The sequence below is a fragment of the Lycorma delicatula genome, chromosome 5 (assembly GCF_047948215.1).
Source record: "Lycorma delicatula isolate Av1 chromosome 5, ASM4794821v1, whole genome shotgun sequence".
NCBI classification, from domain to species: domain Eukaryota; kingdom Metazoa; phylum Arthropoda; class Insecta; order Hemiptera; family Fulgoridae; genus Lycorma; species Lycorma delicatula.
This window is the reverse complement of record NC_134459.1, coordinates 164,452,840-164,476,603: the sequence shown is the minus strand read 5'-3', so window position 1 is coordinate 164,476,603 and position 23,764 is coordinate 164,452,840. Positions and strand designations below refer to the sequence as shown.

Below are 23,764 nucleotides of genomic sequence, written 5' to 3'. Positions count from 1 at the left end.
TTACACACCAGTTTGTATTATCTATCAATCGCTTCCTCACCTGCACGGCGCAGTAATTCTACAGGTATTCCGTCTATTCCAGGAGCCTTTCTGTCATTTAAATCTTTTAATACTCTCTTAAATTCAGATCTCAGAATTGTTTCTCCCATTTCATCCTCCTCAACTTCCTCTTCTTCCTCTATAACACCATTTTCTAATTCATTTCCTCCGTATATATTCAACCTTCCTTCTTCAATATATTCAACCCATCTATCGACTTTACCTTTCGTATTATATATTGGTGTACCATCTTTGTTTAACACATTATTAGATTTTAATTTATGTACCCAAAAATTTTCCTTAACTTTCCTGTATGCCCGTCTATTTTACCAATGTTCATTTCTCTTTCCACTTCTGAACACTTTTCTATAATCCACTCTTCTTTCGCCAGTTTGCACTTCTTGTTTATAGCATTTCTTAATTGCCTATCGGCAATTAAGAAATTCCTTTTACTTTCTTCATCACTAGCATTCTTATATTTTCTACGTTCATCCATCAGCTGCAAATATCATCTGAAACCCAAGGTTTTCTACCAGTTCTATTTATTTCGCCTAAATTTGCTTCTGCTGATTTAACAATTTCTTTTTTAACATTCTCCCATTCTTCTTCTACATTTCTACCTTATCTTTTTTACTCAGACCTCTTGCGATGTCCTCCTAAAAAATCTTCTTTACCTCCTCTTCCTCAAGCTTCTCCTTTTACGTGTTTAATTGCTTCATCAATCTCTTCGTATACACACTTTACCTCATCATCATCATGGGCGCTTGTAGGCATATAGACGTTAACAATCATTGTCGGTTTAGGTTTTGATTTTATCCTTATTAAAATGATTCTATCGCTATGCATTTTGAAATACTCTACTCTCTTCCCTAACTTCTTGTTCATTATGAAACTTACTCCTGCCTGCCCATTATTTGAAGCTGAGTTAATTATTCTAAAATCACCTGACCAAAAGTCGCCTTCCTCTTCTCACCGAACCTCACTAATTCCTACTACATCCACATTTATCCTATCCATTTCCCTTTTTAAATTTTCTAGGCTACCAACCTTTTTTAAACTTCTAACATTCCACGCTCCGACTCGTAGAATGTTATTTTTTAATTTTCTGGTGACCTCTTCCTTAGTAGTCCCCACCCGGAAATCCGAACGGGGGACTAGTTTACCTCCGGAATATTTTACCAAGGAAGGCGCCTCCATCATTGCTACATGAAAATGCAGAGAGCCACATTTTCTTGGAAAAAAAGCAGCTGTAGTTTTCCATTGCTTTCAGCTGGGCAGTACTCAGAGGACTGAGTGATGTTGATATGGCCGTTTAAATCATTGTGACTCACGCCCCTAACAACTACTGAAAGAGCTGCTGCCCTCTTTCAGGAATCATTCCTTAGTGTTCTTTCGCTAACGCCTAAATACTCGAGTGTAATATTGTGTAATATTGAGTGTAATATTAAAATGTTCGTGCATAAATTTATGTTTTATCAAAAAGAAAAATTCTGTTGAAGTTGTCTAGGTCATGATATTAGCAACTAGATTTTTTTATGGAAGTAAATATACAATAGAAAGAAATTAAGTATATTTTTTATTGTTGAATATTACAATAAAAACAAAAAAAAGATTTAGTATTGCTCTGTCACAAAAAGTTCAGTGTATCTGTTACAATAGATCTTAGATTAAGTTTTGGAAGTTTATGAGAAATGAATGAGCCAAGATTTAAGCATCTCATGAAAGTAGAACAGTATGATTTTGAATATAAGTTTATAAGACCAATTCTTATAAGTTGTGACAAAAAATTTGATCTTAGAATTTTAAACATCTTTTACTTGACTATTATAAAATAAAAATGAAATAAAATAGACATTTACAACACTTCACATGTTGTTTTAGGTTAAAAAAAGTATATTAAAATTTGTTTATTTCAAGATTGGGAATCTAACTATGAAATTTCATTACAAATATATATTACTGTATGAAATATCATCATTTATCTGATGATAAAATCAATTTTGGCTTATGCTTGCTCATAACTTCTTTCCAAGTATTCTGACTAATCTGTACATTTTATTCTTTTCCTTCATATCATTTGAAAATAATTTTTGTAAAATGTCTATTCATTTCCTTTATCATGATGGTGAGTAGTGCATTGGATAGAACACTTTCTTGCTTTAATTTTTTACATATCCTGAACCATTTGGTTTTGTGTCCGCAATATCTTGGGACAAAATTATGTGACTATTCTCAAAACACATTTTTTTTTCATGTCTTCTTTTAATTTCAATCATCCTTATTAAGATGTAATCTTTACACAATTGAACATTATGAAAAGAATAAACATAAAAAATACATAAATCAATATATACTTAATGAACAAACATGATTCAAACTGCATGTACTTTTCATAATTGAGAATAATTGAGAACTACATTCTCAATATCTGTCTAATTAAAATATACTACCACTAGAAACTAATTCTAATGTATTCAGTGTAATTCAGTATGATTCAGTATAATTGATTCTAATATGAAAACATCAGAACCAATCAGTGAGGATGGTCACAAATTTGACTGAAAAAGTTTTGAAGTAAGTTTTTAAAAACACTTTATGTAACTGGGTCTGTTTTGTTAAAGTTTTAAACAAAAATGTTGTTCACTCATGATCTCTCTGCTCTGTTTATTCATATCCACAACCTCTCAAACCTTCCTTTCAAAATTTGCCAATAAATTTCAATAATTTGCCAATAATTTCAGTTATCTAACTGAACCTGTTTCACTAATGCTCTTATACTGGCACATTCTTTTTTTTATGAATGGAAGAACATTTTGAATGGAAGCTACATATAATCCACCTTTCATTTTTCTGGTGGATCATCCTTTGTGGTGAAATGAGTAAAGGGCTAAATATCACTTGCATTTTGGTAAGTTTAATATGCTGCAGCAATATATTACCTTCGTAAAGAAGCTAGTGACAAATCACTTCACTGATTTTCCTTTTGAAGCCTAACATGCGGTGGTAATTATTTTTGGAAATGAAATATGGTATTTTAGTGAGTGACTTGTCTTTTACTGCTGTAGGTTTATGATACCCACCATACAATGGATGTCTCTATATAACTGGACACCAGTGTTTATAAAAAATTAATTAATTGTATTCAAATAATAGTAATAATAATAGAAACAGGAATAATACTAACAACAGTGAATTTTTATTTACGAAGAATCTGAATATGGCCACCATTTTCCTCTATGCTCTCCTGAACACATTTCAACATGTTTAAAAATACATGCTTATGGACCAAAGGATCAATTATATTTAACAAATTCAGTGATGCTATTTTTCAGTTTATCCAGGGTGTGAGGATTATTCTTTTAAACAGATCCTTTCTTTGCTCCTCATAAATAAAAATCTGTATCTCAATGTAGTCAGATGTACTTTGAAATGAGCCTATCTCTGAAAATAAAATCACACTTACATTTGGGATACTTATTATAATGAGTTTGTTTCTTTTTGGAATCAGTACAATTAGTTTGCCACTGTATCCTTCTCAAGCATAATAAAAATAAATTAATCCAGAATTCTATTATTTTAAAATATCATCTAAAATAGCTGTTTAAAATTTTTCTATGATAATATTTTTAGTTCGTATTTACAATAGTTGCTACACCTATAATTTTATGTATATTAACTTCTACATTCTTTTATAGATTTCGTTTTGATCCTACTATTTTGAATAAGTTATTTGAAGTAAGAGCAATTCTATTTATATAATTTTCTTAATCAGACAAATGCTAACATCATTATTGATTTATTTAAATTAATTTAATTTGATGTAGCCCTTCACTTGTTTCACTCTTTTTAATGAATAATGCGAATAATCTCTCATCCACTATCCTGTTTAAAATTGTAATTTACAAAAAAATTACAACTGTAAACATATGTAGTTTAAAAGGATCACTTTGAAATTAAATTAAATTAAACTGTTGGAGAATTATCTGTTAATTAAACATAAAGAGTTTACTGCAATTCAATTTTTAAAATAAAAAATAAATTGGTGGCACCAATAAAAATAACCAGATTATAGTTACTGAAATCTAAGTAAGAACAATAATTAGTCAGTTTTTACCATAATTGAATCTTATAATTGTTTTAATTTTAGTTTGTATTGTCAAAAACTTTGCTGTTTAATTTGTTAGAAAGATAAAGCCATAAAAAATAAATGTCATTAATCAGTAAAAAGTAGATGAGTTACGTTTCTAACATCAATCCTACTAAACAAACCTGGTGTACTAAGATCATATTAGCAAATCATTAATTAATTTGTTTAAAAAATAAAACTGCTATGATAAAACTATTTTAAAGTTCAATTATAGTTAAATAAAACTGCATATTCTTGTACAAGATGAGGGATTTTAATTACTTGTTACATTTAAGTGACTTGCCAAATGTCTTCAAACTAGTGGATACTTAGTTTATTATAGAAGTGAGTAATTTTTTGTTCACAATTAATTCTAAATTTGTTAAAAAAAAAAATTATAGTATGTGGACAGGATCAAGTGATCTTGTCAATTTGATATCCATATAAGTAAACAGCAACTTCATGCTATTTCGTATAAACTGTTGCTCCAGCAAATAAAGGTAAAGATCTCTTACCAAGGATCCAGTTCAAAAGTATAACAATCGAATGTGGGATAATGCTGTAGTTTTATTAATAAATTTGTTTCACACAAAAAATTAGAGGTGCTGCTGGTATTGTAAATAAGTAATATTTTTTTTTATATGACATTTTTAATTATGGCGAGTTAAGGCAATAAATTTAATTTTTATGAACAATATAAATTTAGGCTATAATATTAAATAGTAATATATATAATGTGTATTTCACCATTAATATATTACTGTATTTTTTTTCTTACATAGTGCTCCTAGTGGACATCTGAATAAGCATTATTTATCTCCATAAATAAAAATCATTAAAAAATAATATTACAAACATAAACAGTGACATTATATTAATATATAAAAAATGATAACACAAGTTTTATTTTCAATAAAATGTATATTTACAAATTTTAATTTTGTTTTTATAAAACTGTATGGTACTTAAAAATACAGAACATTTTTTGTTTAATAATTAATCGCATATTTACATTTATGATTTCATCAGAGAAATGCAAACAAAATAAAAGAGTGAACACAGTTTCAATATTTAGAAGCTAAATTTGGTTTTCTATTGCTTTGTCTACAAAATAAGTATACTGTTGTTTTGCTATTTTACATTCTATTTACGTATATAACATACTGTTTTAAAAAGTATACATTTTCAACAATTAGTAGGTTATTAACTATTATTAAAATTTGGATTAATATATTAACTACTGGGATAATTCTGTACTCTCAGTACACAATAACTATAAAAATAAATTAAAAAATTTTTTTTTATTTCTGTTATCACCGGATTCACAAATATTTTACAAATATGGTAATTCAGTTTTTTCACAACAGATTGAAGCTGTAGATCAAGATCACAGTAAGAACAGTTAAGAGTTCTGATGAACCTTAGGAATTTCAAGATCGTTATTTTGGTGTAAATGTAGATCAGGTGGTAATTCTAGGGAAACTGCCATGCTGCTTCTCTGAAACAGTAGTCAACCTGAAAAAAGCTTTGAAACATGGTTTTAATATTTTTTATTCACTAAACATAAGAAAACTAGTTAATTTCTCATATGTTGTTATTGGTTAATTTTTTATAGTTGGTATTCAGGAAGTAAAGATGTGAAGCTAAAAGAGGTAAAATATATTATTTATTTCACGGTAGGCTGATTTGCTATGTATGACATTGTTCATGTGATGAGTATGGTTTACTAGGCCTGTTTTCACAACATTGTGCAGGTAGTGGTTTTTTAAAATAGCTGTATCAAATGTAAATCCTATTAAGAATGTACTAGAGCATTTGACAGATGAAAAGGGAATGAATGGTATCATGAAGGTACACTGTACTAACCATTTGAATGACCTGCTATTCTTACTGTTCTATGTGAAAATGGTTGCATTTGTTAGCTCTTGGATAGGAGATCACCTTAATGAAGTTGCCTTCAGTATAAAACTATACTATTAAACTACTCATAGTTGTGCTAAAAAAAAAAACATTTTATATATTAAATCTGTTTGTATGACATGAAAGATTTCATTTTTAGAATCCTTCAAAGACAGAGTTGTTTTGTCTGAATAACTTCAAAATTGATGCAAGAAATCATTTAACTTAACTTTATCCAGTTGGTAGGTGTATTTATAGGCAAGGTGGAAATAGGAGTTTTGATAAGAGTCATTTAAGACAATGTCATCTGCGAACTTAAAGAATATACTAGTCTTTTAAACTGAGATATTTTCAGTTCTTAGATGCATTGTGAAAATAAATTTTGAACCGGTGGCAGTAATTTAAAGCTTTTAACCTAGAATAGATCAGTTTTTATTAGTCTAAGACTGTTAAAAGATATTGCTGGATTTCTCATCCCTCAATAAGATCTATGTTAATGTGTAGACATTCAGGACCAAGAGGGCTGACTTTCTGGCATGGTAAAAAACAATTTTCATTTAGTGTGTAGGTGTGCTGATAATTTAATCGTTTGCATTTCTTTCCTATGGCTTATTGGGTTCTCATAGTTAGTATTTAGAAAAATTAAATTAGCTTTAAATCCTACTGCCTGGAAAATTTTGTCCTTTATCATTCCCCAGAAATGAAAATCCAATAAGAATGGGAACATTTCAACTGGAAAATGTAAATTACACATTGAAGAATACTGAATTTTTACTGATTTTAGTTTGCAAATGATGATTAAATTTCAATATTTGTTAATGCACAGTTACGTAAATTATACAGGTTTTTTTTTTCATCATTTACATTAATAATGACATTTTCAATTAGTTTTCAGAAACAAGATGTTTCTATTTTCTTGACATGGTTGTACCTTCGATTTTTATTTAGCATTAATAATGAATTTGCTCTTTCTTCAATTAATGCAGTAACATCACCTAATTTAAAATTAACATTTTTTTCACAACATACTCTTAACTGCCAAAATTTTTTTTTTAATCAGATTTACTTTCAGAGAATGAAGAGGTAATTTCAATACTCTGTGACCCTTCTTGGCTAAAACAGTAACGATTTTAGATAATGTAGCCCGTGGCTTTGTAGTTTTATTAAACTGTACAGTTCTGGTTTCAACATTGTGCTTGTAAATGACATTTTTTTTGCATAAGTCAATTGATCATGTTTGCTTTTTATGTTTGTATTCGGAGCACAGTTCAATTGCACCAATTTTCTCATTGTGAGGTGGGCACTCGAATATCTCATGAGAATTCTTTGCCATCCAATACCTGGTGTTCTGCGAATTAACATGGCCGGATATATGAAACCATGTCTCTTCTGACATAAAGTATGACATCAGGTCTGTCTGCTCAACAACAATGTTTTCGAGAAGCCAGTTGCAATAACCAAGTCATTTTGGTTTGTCTGTCTCCAGTTGTAATGCGGTATGGTTTCAATTTTAATTCATGAAGAATTTTATGACAAGATGTGTATTTAACACCAAATTGTTGGGATAACTTGCGTAGCGATTTTTTTTTGGACTGGCAGTAATTCTCATTTCAATATCAGCAACAGCCTGTGGAGTCCTAACAGAAGGTTGCCTATTTTGTTTTGTATTTGAAACCGAACCTGTTGTACGCCATTTTTTAACTAAATTGAGTTTGCTACTCTTCGTTGGAATACAGGCATTCGGAAATTTTCCTAAGAATACTTGAAGTGAATCTTCAAATGATCCAGAACGAATATAATAGGGCATTTTACACAAACACAACTACACTGCAACAAAACATATACTGCACTGACACGTAACTAACTGAAAAACAGCAGCAACAATCAATAGTAACATATACATCCACTAGTCGCGCTAGTTGTGTGAGAGTCTTTCATAAATAGTGTTGGGTAGCGGTTTCATCATGGGTTCGATTTTATGTTGCTCACTCTGTGTAATATAACTTAATATAATAAATATATTATAATTATATATATGTATATATTATTATATAATTATTAAATTATATAAATTACTATTTATTAATTTATATAATTTGTTTAAATTTATTAAAATTTATATTTTATTTATCCAGATAAGAATATACAATAATTTGTTGATGACTGATAACGTTTACAGTTTTAGTTTCCTTTTATGTTATCATGAACATAATGATAATATTTTATTTGTATGTTTTTCATTGTGCATTGTGTGAAGTTTTTCAAAACGTTTCAGCAGGGAGACTACAAATGAGTAAATCCACTATTAGATATAATAAATTGAATGTTTTAAGCCATTAATGTTGTATGCTGGTAGTTTCTTGACAGTGTAGAAATTAGTTATATTTATGGATGCAAAATGTTATGTGGAATGTGTACATTATTAATTTTTTCATTATATTTTTGTGATCATTATATAAGTATTGTTTTCAAGTGCTAGATATACCTCTGACAATGTATAATTTTAATTTGTTATCTTACCCTTTCCATTTTTGTGATTCGTTTTGAATTGTAGCAGAATTAAAATATTGCAACAATGACTGCTATAGCTAAACCACAAAGAAGTACAACAAAAACTCCTCCTGCAAAGAAAATAAGGTTGTACAGTTAATATAGTAAATCCAATAATTATTAGTTAAATACTAAGCAATATAATTACTAGGTATGTAATAAAGTTGAGTTGGGATGGGTTACTGGAAATGTTGAGCTTCACAGAATTGTGGCTGTTTTTATTAAAAACTGATATCAATATCATGATTATTTAATAAAGCAATCAAAATAAAAAAAAAAAAACAAAACCATAATACACATGATGATACATTTTAGTAGGCTTTTGCAATTTAAATTAAAATCAAAGAATAATCTAATCATGAGACACATCTGGAATCAAAATTAAAATTATAAAATTTGTGCAATTTAAATAAATTCAAAAGAAAAATAACAGAGAAAAAATTTATTTTTCCTTGCCAAGGTATTTTATAATTGTATTTCCTATTCAAATTTATTTCTAGTTCCTAATGCTTAGGCCTTAAACTCAACTTAGGATTAATGTGTGTAAGTAGGTGCAAAGTGCTGCATAAAGGAAAAATACTTTCAGATCTGTTAACATCAGAATTTGTCAAATTGATATGTATTATGAAATATTATGTTCTTGAAAACTGATTATAAGGATCACTACTATACAATCAAAAATATTTAATGTAAAAAAAAAAAAAAAAAAAAAAATATTAAAAGAAAAGAAAAAATGTTATCCCTGATCATTTTTGCATGTAACAGTAGACTGAGTATCAAGTTTTATTTTCAGATCTGGGTTTAAAAATGCAAATTAATTATAGCCAGGATAATAGTTTAAAAAAAAAATCTCTTAGTATTTTAAAATCTTAAAAAATTGTTTGGTTCATTAAGAGTGATGGTTTATCATTTTTATGTTTGTTATTTTGTATTTGTAAAAAATAGATTTTATGAAATTAGATCGTTTTGAATTTTAATTTATGTTAGTCTTTAATGTGTTCAAAGAAATTTTGATTGACAAATAAATTCATCTTACCAGTATATTTATGTATGTAGCTATAAAATTAAAAACTAGGAGCTTGTTGGTGATGAAAGCACTTTATTGCAGGCTAATAATTTTTATGTTTTTTTCATGCAATTCTCAGTATTGTTTAGATCTAAATAATTGTAAATTATATTTTAAAGAACTTGAATTAATTAATTATTTCATTATTTTAGAATGAATGAAGCAATGAGTAATAGATAGAAAAATTTTAAAAGGAATCTAGGCATAATTGTAAAACAAGAAATGGAACGAGTAGTCTATGGAAGTCCTTTATTAGAGTGTGAGATATCTTATGTAGAGAAAAGTTCTAGAGGAATTACCTCTGATACGACATTCATATCTGCGAGGTGGAACAATCTGCCTGGTTGGTTTAGAGGTAAAATTTGTCATTGTAACTCAGCTGATTCTGAAGTCGAGAGTTCCCAGGTTCAAATTCTAATTAAGGTAGTTTCTTTTATTCAGATTTGAGTAATAGATCATGGATACCAGTGTTATTTGGTGGTTGGGTTTCAATTAACCACATATCTGCGAGAAGAGAATCAAGTCTGTGTGTGACTTCTGCAAGATGTCAGTCTGCGAGAGAGTATTTTGCGAGGAGGTTAGTGAAGGAGCAAATTTTTAGTGTGTACAAAGTTCTACGTGATTAAGGTGATGTCACAAGTAATTCCAGTTCACTAAAAAAAAGAAATGGTTCGCTGAGTTACTGTTAGACTATAAGTGAAAGAGATAATGTACTAAATCTTATTCATAAACTGTTAGGGTAGTTTTGTTTGTGAATAGCAAAGGTATTTACAGTGAAAGAACTTTAAACTTGTCTTATCTGTTGTGCTATTGTAGTCAATACAAGATTAGTAGTTAAAAGTGTTACGACTAATGATCATACTAATGTCTTTTGTCAATGGGACTGAATTATATTTAACGACCTGTAAATAAATCTTGACAATTACTATACATTCTGTTTTGAATGTAATCACTGTCTTAGAATATTGTTTTATTCTTAATTTCATTGTCATTATTAATGATTTGTCTTATGTTATTTATGTTCTTACACTAATAAATTGTAATTATATAAACATTTTCAATTTTCAGTCTTTCAATATCCTGATTGAGCCATGTATATATAATATACACATACCAATTACTACCACATTTGTCTAATACTTAATATGTATATGTATATATTATTATTGAAATATATATATATACATATATCTTTTTGAGATTCATATTATTTCTCTGTACTGTTAAATTATATTTTTGATCTTATTAACATAAACCACCTAGTACAGATCATAGAGATAAAACAAATCTTACCTTGATTTTACGATAGTACTTTCACAGGATTCCGCATCCTCAGTCATGATTGAATTTATTTAATTAGACTTTACATAATTATGTAACAAACATTGCATCATGTACATGGTTTATTGTAATAATATAGTATATTTTTAATTTTTTTAATATCTTTATTTAAGTACAATTTAATTAAATGAATTCAATCATGACTGAAGGTGTGGGATCCTGACAAAAAAATTCTTATATCAACTAAATTGTTAATTGTACTTAAAAACCAGTAACATTATTAAAGTTTCTATTATATCTAGCTCTTTTAAAGGTGAAGAGAAATTAGATACTCCTGAGAAAAACCTAAATGGGAGTTTCTATTTTGTTATTTTAATTGTATTAAATGAATAAAAAAATAAAAAAAATAAGTAACATAAAGGCAATGTGTTACCTAGCTAAAGTAAATGAAATAATATCATACTTATTACTTACAATAAGAATTAACATCCAACCTATGCCAATAAACCTAGATACCATCAGAATTGTATAACAATAGAAGTTTTGAGTATTTTATCACTCCAAAATACCAAATGAAATTTTCTTACAACATTTAGCAAACATAGTAGTTGCTGATATTTTGAACAAGAATATTATTCTAGATTAGTTATGTGGAGGATATATTGGTCACATTCAATCTATTTACAAATGGTGAACATATCACTATTTTAAATGTACTTAATAAATATAATAATAACTTAAAATTTACTTTGAAATGGAAATTAACAGGAAAATACAATTTTGGACATTGAAATTGAAATAAACAGAAACAGTATTATAGAAACAGCCATTTACAGGAAACCAACCATAAATCACACCGCTACACAAAAAGAATCTAATCATCTATGGTCACAAAAAACTGGCACATATAAAAATTTCATTTTCAGTGTTCAATACACAAAAATAACCCAGATAAACTCAAAAACAAAATAAATACAATAAAATAAATAGCAGTTTCCAATGGCTTTGATAATTGAATTGTCGAAAGAATTTATAAAAAACAAACAACCAAACATCAAAATAGTTTTACTTTTCAGTAGAATTGTAATAAAGAACTTACTAATAACTATTTCAGACAATACATGTATACAAATAAGATCATAGAAAAAGATTATTGATGTTTATGATAAAGATAAATATAAGAAAACATACAAACCTAACAACCATATTTTAAAATATTTAAGGGATTATAATAATTATGGAGAAAATTTAAGTGGAATATATAAGATTAAATGTAATATATATATATATATTTATATGAGGGACATTCAATATCAATAATTAAAGAGACAAATTGATGTAGAAAAAACTGTGTGTTTTTACAAAATGAGACTTTTACTACTTCTCTACATAATCCCTACCAACATTAATACACTTGTCCCAACGATGAACTAGTTTTTTTATACCTGATGCAAAGACGTCTTTGTCTTTTGTTTGAGCCACTTTCCCACAAATTCTTTGACCTCCTCATTGTTGCTGAACATTTTTCCATGTAATGCCTCCTTGACTGGACCAAACAAATAAAATCCAAGGAAGCCAAATCTGGACTGTAAGGAGGATATGACAGTATCTACCAACCCATTTTTCCAATGGTTTCTTGGGTCCGCTGGGTGGTATGAGGGTGAGCATTATTGTATACCAATATCACACCTTTTCTTTGAGATCCACAATGTTTTTCTCTCATTACTGGCTTTACTTTCTTCATCAGCATGTCTAAGTAGTAGACACTATTTATTGTAAACTGATTTTCCAAATAATCACAAAAGACGGTCAACATGACTTTTTCCGCTGATGCTTGGATTCTGAATTTCTTTCGGACAGGTGAGCTGGTGTGCTTCCATCCCATACTTCGTCTTTTGGACTCTGGTTCAAAATGGTAAACTCAAGTTTCATCATATGTTAAAATCTTGTTTAGAAAAGGGTCACCTTCCCTTTCATAGCGTTCTTTCAAGTCTGTACACACTTTGAATCTTGTTTCCTTGTGTTGTTGTGCTAACTCTTTCAGGACCCACCTTGCTCTTGTTTTGCTGTACTTGAGCTTGTTACTGATAATATTATGAACTGTGCCAACATTACTGCAACTGTTTTTGTTATATGTTCAACTGTAATACGTCGGTCATGACGAATAATATCATCAATGCGGGTTTCAAGCGAACGAGTTGACACTTCAACTGGCCGACCAGGATGATGCTCGTCAGTCACTAAGGTTCAACCATTTTTGAACTGTTCTACCCACCTATAAACATTTCCGCAGTTGATACAACTTTCACCATACTGTAAAATCATTCGAGAAAAGATTTTGACTGGTTTTTCACCTTCAGAAAGCAAAAAAATGGATCACTGAATGTTTTTTAACTTATATGGAAACTTCAAGTGGACATGCCAATGTTAAATGCAATATTGAAGTTATAAATAAAACAATTTTTATCCATCAGCTGTTCTCAGCTCATCGCAGCGATGCCAACCTAAAGTCATGAAAGTACAAAACTCCTCCTACAAACTGTTTCATTGCTACATCAATTTGTCTCTTTAATTATTGAATATCCTCCATATGTGCACGTGCATATATGCGCGAAAGCACACATACAATCGTTCAAGCATGGGTACTATTGAAGTCATCATGTTGTGTTTTTTACATTCTATTTAAATTATTTACATTTTTATTTTTTTTCTACTTTATATGTTTTTGTTTGGTTGTGTCTAAATGTACAAAATTCTTCTTATCTTATATGTAACAGATGTTATTGTATTATCTAGTATACTATTCTGTCTGAAGAAAAATATTGGATTAGTTGGTTAACATTGAATTCAAGATTTTTGAGATTGGAGCAATACTCTTGGATTTCAGTAAAGCATTATGTTAATTCTGCAAAAGCAAACAGAAGCTGATAAAAATGAGAAATGTTGAACATTTAACATTTCGTGCTTCCAAGTTAAGTACAACTTACTGAAGATAAAACTAGACTAGAAGTGGAAGTTATGTTGGTTGAAGACCAGTTCTCTTTCAGAAAAAACAGAATACAAGGAGTAATCTTAGTTCTCAAATTAAGTTTGGAAGGCAAGTTAAAAATACAAAAATATGTTCATAGCATTTATAGATTTTGAATACAGCAACAACAAGTTTGTCCTTGAAGCGTTTCCATAGACAAAACACATTTTCAGAGGTGGGGGTATGCATTCGTTCAGTTGCTTCTTCACTATTGTAATGTGCTTATTACTGTGTCTGTGTGAATGTATTATATTAACTTTAAAAGATTAGAGCTTTGTCATGGAAGGTGAAAGTAGTGGGGTATACAAGAAAAAGATTACTTATCCACAACCAGACAAGAGAGGTCATGTTTAATGTTTTTAACATTATGACAGAAGAGGCACTGGATCTTCTTAAGTTCAGTAACATGTCGCACAAGCTACAAGAATTTCATTCAGTAGGATTCAAAGATTTTAAATGAAGCAAAAACTAATCCCAACTACTAAAAAAAAAATAATAAATCAAAATGTCCGTGAATAACTTTGATAAAACTGTCATTCGTGAAACGATTTATAATTTTTACACTGATAAAGGTGAACTGGTGAACTCATTATTGTTCAATCTCTATTACCAGTCGCAAAAGAGAAAATCAATTTTAAAGGAAGTCTGTGGTCTTTATGGCACATTATTAAAGACTTGGTTTAAATGGTAAAAATTTAGTAGAAAAATTAGAAAATTGGGATCTGAGAGTACATTACTTAAGAGCTATTATAGAGTACTATAACTGAAATAGACCTATAGTTTACACGGATGAATCCTACATGTCAGTTATAACAAAAAAAAATATTGTGGAATGATAGCTCTGACCACAACCTTGGTGTTCCAATTTCTAAGGGCAAGCGTTCTTGCATTTTTCATGCTGGTTCTGAAAATGGTTTTGTCAAAAACCCGCTTCTTATATTTAAATCTCACACATAACAGGAGATTACCATGATGATATGAATTATGTTAATTATGAACATTAATTAAACAATTAATTCCTAATATTCCCTCTAACTCATTCATCATCTGAGATAATGCTTCATACCATAACATATATCTAAATTGCACTCTGAATTTGAACACGTGAAAAGCAGTCATAATTGATTAGCTTACGCAAAATAACGTGTCATTTACAAGTATAATGTTGAAACCAGAACTGAACAGTTTATTAAAACTGCAAAGTTGTGTGTTACATTATTTAAAATCGATACAGTTTTAGCCAAGAAAAGTCACAAAGTTTGAGTTTACCTCTTCATTCTCCAGAATTAAATCTGAATGAAACATTTTTGGCAGTTTTAAAAGAGTATGTCGTGAAAAAAAAAAAGTTAATTTAAAATTAGATGATGCTATTGCATTAATTGAAGAACGAGCAAATTTATTACCAATGTCTAATGAAAATCAAGGTGTGACCTATGTCAAGAAAATAGAAATATCTTGTTTCTGGAACCTTTAATGCCATTGAAATGTTATTAACGTAAATGGAGATACTGAAGATAGTGATTTAGGTGAGAATTATGATTTAAATATTAGCTGTGATGATATTAGCGATGATCAGTTATCAGGAATTGAAACATTATGATTTAATTTGGTAAGTAGCAGTTCAGATCAATGTTTGTAGGTAATATAGTACTTCTTGCGCCACTCTTTGTTTTCTCTTGCGTTAAAAATATTTATGCCATTAATAATGAATGATTAACAGGTGATAATAATGAGTGATTATATGACACCATAAACATGGTGGTACATGATGGGGGTAAAAAACAAAAAAATTCAAAGTGGGGATTACAACTTCACTACTAACTCAGCTTTTTTTTTTATTGTCCATCAAATTTATTTTACTGCTTCTGTTTTAGTATGTTTTCTTAGAATTTTTTTATTAAAAATAGAATTTCAACATAAAAGTTATGAAACAAAATTTCTGTTCTTATACAAAAAGTAGAATGAATTATTAATTATAGAATGAATGATGAAAATTTGTTATTTTCAAGCTTTGAATCAAATCTAGGCCTTTTGACAGTAACTTGCTCTCTCATCTTTGTATATTTTAATTGGATGTATACTGGTTTTTAAAAAAAAAATATTTTAACTCTCAATTAAAAGTGAATATTGTTGTTTAATTAAAATAAAGAGGGTATTTGGAACAAATGTAACAATTTTTCTCTTGAATCCACAACCTATCTTTTAAAAATACATTACACGCAAAGACATTTTTCTCAAATTAAAACAGGCTTAAAACATGCCAAATCATTAATTTCATAAACAAGGATTTATTAAGAAAAAATGTTGACTACATAAATTGATTAAGCATTAAAAAAATTACAAAGTAGTTTCTAGTTATGTAATAGATAACATCTCCAATTACAACATCGCCTGATTAACACATTCCACTTGATTTAATCTCAACTTTTACTCCTCAATAAATGTTAATGTAAACCTAGACTTTCCTTAAAATACTTACTTATTACAAAATACTGTTACAATTTTCCTTACAAAAATTTATTTATTTTTAAAACTCAACATGATTTTGTGCATTTAATGATGAAGAATTTTAAAATTTATTATTTTCAAATACAATTATTTTAGAAGGCTAGTGTAATGAAAATTGAATGAATATAAATAAAAAAAAGGAAAGAGCTCTGCTATCTTATTTTACCTATGAGATAAGAGTTTTTGACCAAAAATTGATTACTAAATTTGGTCATTCTACTAATTCATCTGACTTAGACTGAGATTTTTGGCTATTTTCAAAACTGAAGACTAAAAGGATGACATTTTTCTGCCGTCATTCTTCATAATAAGAAAAAACTCAAGAATATTATACCAAAAAAACGATTTTAGAAATGTGGATACTGTCTAAACTAATGGATAGATAAGGGAAGTACTTTGAAAAAGACAGTGGTCATTAATGTGAAGTTGAAAATTCAAGTTTTCACAAACTGCATTGAAGGAAGTGAATTGTCATGTCTCATACACAACAATTATTTATATAAAATAATTGGGAATGATGCATATTCTTCTAATACATCCTGATTGTTTCACAATATCTCAAATATTTAGGGAGCTACATCCTACAAAATTTAAGGATGTGAAATAAGGATAAAACTTGAGATTTCATTAAGTGATTCTTTTGAAGTTGAACAATACTAGCTGCAATTTCATTGCATGGTGTTATCACATATGGAGGCTAATGACCAATAGCAAATGATACTATTTATTTCAAAAATGGTAATTTTTATTTAAAAAATTATACAATAATTATTTTGTTCAAAACTAAATTTTTTTTTTTACTTGACAAAATTGTCATAACTATATACAGTCTTCATAAAATTAAGCCACCCAAGTTTAAAACAATTCATTTGCTGGTAAAAGATCAATTCTATTACACAGTAAAATATAAATTAAATATTAAACTATTTCCTTAGATCACTCAACATACAGTGTTTACTGTGAGCATTAATACAGGTATTAATTTGTTTGTATGCTTGATGAATCTTTATATAGATTTTCTGAAGTTTAGTTGTGAATTACAATATTTATTTTTCAATTCATCCTTTGAATGAGGACTCTTCTTAAAAACACTGCCTTTCATGATTCCTATAATAATAATGTGAGGGTAAGAGATTCATGGAATATGAAGCAGTAGACTCTACAAGACACTTACAGAGATTGAAGGATTCATTTCTTGATAATGTTCAACAATTAATATTTCTGTGAAAAAAATTGTTCTGACTACTCCTTACCAAGAAATTGTACAGTACATAATGATTTACAAAGTTTACATAAGTTTTTTTCTGAAAAATAATGGGACTCTCAAAAAGTCTTAATCAGTTGTTTTGTATTTGGACTGAAACCATGCTTCATCTGAATAAAATACATTGCCCAAAACATAAACATTATTACAAATGAAAGATCTAAAACTGCCTTTAGTAACTGCCAATTTATTTTAAGTTCATATGCTACTTGAATCTGATATAAACATAACTTCAGCTGCTTTGTAGCTTTATGAGCAATATTGAAAAATGTTTACTGAGATATTTTGTGGATAGTTGTACAAGGAAGAAAGTTAACTGTGGATTCATTCTGAAATTCTTAATAAGACTGAGTCATCAAATAATGTTGTACAAAAGATATGTGCTATGAATATTAATGTTTGTTCTAATACTACGAGACTACTAATCAGATTTAAGTGTGATATATCATAAGACGTACTTGTTTTGATCTTCATTTATATAACAGAAACCTTACCTAGAATCATGTAATTACATTACTAGTTAGTTCCATACCATTTTAGGGCTGCATGAATTTATAAACATTCAGTGCAGTGGATATTACTAAGTTTGATGAATAACTATTTACTAAGTCATTTATTTAGTTGAAATAAATTTTGATAAAAAGATAAAAAAAACATGTGAATATTATATATGTAATATTAACACACACACACACACACACACACACACACACACACACACACACACACACACACACACACACACACACACACACACACACACACACACACACACACACACACACACACACACACACACACACACGCACACACACACACACACACACACACACACACACATATATATATTTTTTTATATATATATATATATATATATATATATATTTCTGAAAATTGATTGATTTTTTTTATTGAGAATAATATAATAACAAATATTCAATAAACTATACCAATATTATCAACTCCTAAAGCATTTGCTTTAGATTCTTTTCCTTTTTTCATTTCTGGTGCAAGTATCACCAGGATTCTTCCACCACTTATCATAAAGCATCTGAATCTCACCCTTTTCTTGTAATTCAAGTATTGCAAGGGAAATTTTATCACGCCATGGAGAACCTACAACATCAAAAATTATTATTATTATTAAAAATGACTTCATAAATTACATTTTATTTAGATTATTTATCAGATCATTAAAAGAATGTTGAGATTAGACATATCTTACCTTAATTTTTCCATGAAAGTACTTTTGCAGGATCCCGCATCCTCAGCTATGATGGAAATAATTCCATTATTGAATAATAAAATTAAAAAAAAAAAATTCTAAAATAATGAAAGTTGCTATTAATTTAAACAAGTGCTGCTTTCTGTTGCAGTTTTTATAAGGCTCCTTCATCAAGCATTGTCTGGTGGTTTATCAAATTGAAACTTTGTTTGAATTTGAGAAGCTTTTTTGTAAAACTTAACATCTCCAGCAACTGTAATTTTTCAGTAGACACAAAACACCCACAGCTTAACAGCGTTAATAATACATTTTCCACTTTTTTTTGTTAAAATTATTAGTCATTTGTTCTTAATTCTGTACTTAAAAATTTACTTAAACAACATATGAAATGGCTGAGAAGTTAATAAAAAAAGTTTGGAGATGTTAATGAAAAAAAAATCAAGGACAACTTAACTTTGGTAAATAAAACAAAAAATATAGTTGACTATTATTTAAATTACTATATTTTAATAAACATTATATTTTTTAATATTATGATAACATAATCAATAAAAAATATTTTAAACGTGAAGACCGTAATAGTCTGTGAGAGTCGCAAGTAACTTCATCAGTAGACTCATTTTCTGCATCCACATCATCAAAATTTAAATTTTTATACCAAAGAAGTTGTGGAATAAAATCCCAGTCTTTGCCAAAGTGTTTAATTAGCAAATTCAACACAGCTTTCTTTTTTCAGGAGATATTTTTCATTTTAAATCCCACTCACGCAAAACCACACTCCCTTCTTTTTTATTTTTCTTAAACTATAAACATACAATTTTGAAGTTCAGCAGCTGACAAAAACTTATAATTGGTAAAATATTGTATTTTACTAGCAGTTTCTCCAGTTTTTAACTTATGTTTTGAAATAATGATTATTTTTTCTTCACTAATACCTTTTACTTTAGTATACACATTTTAAAGAACTTTTATATCGTAAACCATCCATTCCTTCTCTGGCTCTTTAACTTTACCAACTTCTTTATAAAATTTTACATATTCATCTGCGGATTTTATTTCAACTCTCCCAAAACATCAATCAGCCAGAAGGAATGAGTGGTCATGAATTGGGCAAGTCACTTGAATTCGTTTAATGATCTCTGGGAATTCTGTTGTCAACCAGTGATACAATGTATGCACATTCTGATTTTGCCATGCGCAGCCATCACAAAAAATCAAAACTGAACCATGGTTTTTGCTAGGAACATGATCTAAATTGATAACTTTACCAACTATAGGTATTCTACAAGCTGGTAGACCCAAAGCAAAACAAAAAAAAAAACTTCTTTCAAACTGTTATCATTTGCAGCTTTTTAGTTTTTAAAAAGTAAGATAATGAAACAGTCTTAGGTTTTTCTTTTGATCTTTTTCTCTTAAGTTAACTGGCAGAAATATACTTCTTAAGTAACATTTTATCTTGATTATTCTTACCTTCTGCTGCGTAAATCTGATTCTGATTTATTGATATATCTGAATACATCACTTTATTACATTTAAACAACTCTCTATCATGGTTACATGCTCGTGCTTTATTTAAGAAACGTGAGGCTAGGATCACTGTTGCAGTACTTTTTATGCTTTTCTATCTTTTTTTTGTGCACCATAGTTTATATTGGACACTAAAGATGGTAATTCCATATTAAAAAACATCTTTTTCACTTTTACTTAAATAAATAAGCTTTATTTATCATGGTGGCATGTGTTCAGGCACTGTGGAACTACAAAACCCCCTATTTCTACTAGATATTATCGATAACATTTAATATAATGAGTTATTTTTTCTTTATATTTGTACAATATATAATACTTAAGCTTAATGTAACTAGCCATCCCCCAGTTTATGAAAAAGATACAAAAACCTTTGTATGGAACTGTGCGCTTCACAGTTCCAGCAGTGTGGTGTTTGGCATGTTGTTGTGTGCATGCGCACATAGGAAGCTGCACATGTGGCTGTGAGGGAGAGAGAGAACTGTTATTCCCGCAGTGCTGACCCTGGTATGCTGGTGGAAGGCAGTTTTTTTTACTCTGCATGTGTTTTGTTTAAAAACCATGTACCATATTCTTGAATGTTATAAAGTGTAGAATTAGATTATTATCCTGCTTCCAGCTATTCTATTTGATTCTTTTTTTTTCAGTTCTTTATTTTGCAGAAAGCTTTAACCATGGCCTTGAAAAGGCTGAGAGAAAATGTTCTGGAGCAGCACTCCCACTAATTTTAGCTGTGAGCTGCCACTGTTTATTCAGTTAAATACACGCACCTATCAACATTCAAACTAAAGAATAACACATGATGTGCTAATAACCTCTATGCATGGCTGATGTAGCAGGCATTGGCGCACACCGTGACCAACATAACATTTCTTTAATGTGATCTATTTAAAGGAAGGTAAGAATGTGCTGAAATCTGGTGGGATATTTCAGAAATAAAATTAAAAATACTCAAGAAACAAACTTCTAATGTACATGTTAATTTTTGAAAAAAAATCTGCATATTCCAATTCTAAACAGTGTTGGATATGTTTAAATTTGATCCAAAACAACTGAACAATTTCAACAGGAGATGATAAGGGTTGTTGAGAAAGTTTTTTAAATGGTTACTGCAATGCATTTGTTGTTTTGTTAGCAAAATGATATATTAGCTAATAGATGCCAACTAGCTCTACTGATCAACTTAATCTCAATTTTGTGCGCTGGTGGAGAGTTAAGTTTTGAAAAAAGTTCCTCATTTATGTATTTAATATTTTTCTAATATACTAATATAATAATTTGCAATGTAATTTATTGAAATAATTTATCACAAAAAATAGCCTAATTTTAAACTTATATTATAAAAAAATTATTAAAAATAGACTTTAAAAATGATTGTAATAATAATAAAAAAAGGTGTGAGCTGAGCAGCATGTGGATGGTGGTGAAGACTGCAAAAAAATAAAATATGTTTGTATTTTGCAGAGTAACACCAATAACATAACATTGAGTCAAGAAATTTTTACTAACTTGGTCAGGAAAAGTCAATAAAAACAAATCTTAAAGTTTGGTGGGAACCCTGAGATATCTATCCTAATGTTTCTCTTGAAACATGTTACACATACCAAGGGTATGTAATAACATGCTAAATTATATCCTTCATCTTTTAACCCACACTCTGAAAAACTTACAATTTCTAAATCAAATTAAACCATACAATAAAATCTTTATTTTTTTAAGGTACATAAATTAAAATTTAAAATCTTTTTCATTTTCTATTTTACAACTTTGTTACTAAACAAATCACAATGAAATGCATATTGTCTGCTGTTTCTTTTTGAATATTTATATGAACATGTTAACAAGATTATCCAAAATCTTAGCCTAAAGCTACAATGCAATTTTTCATACATAAAATCATTTGGAAAACCATGATGAATTCTACCTCTGATGGTTGCACTTCCTTGTTCACTTGTTTGTTGGTTGGGGCAGTCCAGATTAATATTGTATTCCAGTTTGCTCCCAGATAAGTCACGTAACTGTTCACTCTCTACAATTTTGTTTATTATCCAGTATTGCAGAAAAAACCTAAATGGAAGAGAGCACTGGCATATTTTGAGTAATAATATGGGCAAAATAAACAAAACTCATACTCTGGATTAATTTAATATTTGAAGATTGTAAATATGATTTCTAAACTGTAATTTACTTTTTCTTTAAAAGAGCATCTCTATATTCATGTCTAGTGGTAGAAGTTGAATTATGTGAGAATTGTTTATTTTATATCAGCTACAATTAAAATTTAGATGCAATTTTTTTTTTTTTATAATTTCAGTTGTTGATGCTTCCACTAATGATATTTATTTTAATCTTTTTATTGTTTATATTTTTATGACTATTTACTGTAACACTTATAACCTGGTTTATTTGATTATAATATCATTTAGCTTTGGGTTATTAAAATGTTGATCAATAATTATTTAAGAATTTATATGTTATTCAAAGTCATCTAATCAAATTCTTTTAATTATTTAAGGAATACCAGTTAGATTTTTATCTTAAGTATCATTAGTAGAATTATTAATAAATAATTTTTTTATAAGTTGATTTAGTATTTATTTCAACTTACCCTTTCACACATATGACTTGAATTTAATAAAACATTAATTTTTTCAAAATTTAATTCATTTATATAAATTGCCCTAAAGTACTGCAGATTTCTTTTGGGCTGTTTTTATTTTATTTACTTTATTCAATTAAAGCTAAAATATGATGTTCCTGTAAAGCCTAATTTCTTTTAATTATTTTAAGATATATGATTTGATTTTTCTTTTATTAATGGCAGGTTTAGTTTATGGGATATTTATTATTTTATTAATTACAATCTCTGAATGTGTTTTATTTTTAAGTTTATATTTAACCCTTAGAGCCTCAAGTAACGATATATCGTACATATTGTTGTGATAAAAGTCTCACCCGTACGATATATCGGTATTTAGTTTTTATGTTCATATATTTCTTTACGTTACTGCTAGATCGCTCATATAGCATCTTTTCTTAAAGCTTACAATACATTGATATCGGTAGTGTAGGTTGTTTTCATTTTACGATACGTATTTTAGAGAATAATCGATTTCATAATTCCGATAATCTCTGATGTGAACAGAAGTTTGTTCCGTGCATTCATGGTTATGTTTTGGTTACTCCGTGGGTTTATAAGGGATTTTTTATAGGTATTATAATATTATTTTATGAAATTAGTGTTTCAATTA

General features: G+C 28.6%; 1 protein-coding gene across 1 annotated transcript; it reads right to left on the bottom strand.

Moving 5' to 3' along the window:
• Positions 1-5,078: 5,078 nt before the first annotated feature.
• On the bottom strand, positions 5,079-23,133 carry LOC142325782 (glutamate receptor ionotropic, kainate glr-3-like). Its single transcript, XM_075367812.1, has 5 exons — positions 23,122-23,133; positions 22,438-22,597; positions 18,712-18,877; positions 8,585-8,685; positions 5,079-5,663 (listed from the first exon to the last, which is right to left on the bottom strand). The coding sequence occupies exons 1-3, from the start codon at positions 23,131-23,133 to the stop codon at positions 18,741-18,743; spliced, it is 309 nt and encodes a 102-aa protein (XP_075223927.1). The 3' UTR covers positions 5,079-5,663; positions 8,585-8,685; positions 18,712-18,740.
• Positions 23,134-23,764: the final 631 nt, after the last annotated feature.

What these genes read in the sequence shown, in the direction of transcription:
- LOC142325782 (XM_075367812.1), bottom strand. An exon ending in AGGAAGTGCAACCATCAGAG is followed by an intron (nt 18,878 to 22,437) that starts GTAGAATTCATC and finishes TTGATGTTGTAG; the next exon opens with GTTCTCCATGGCGTGATAAA.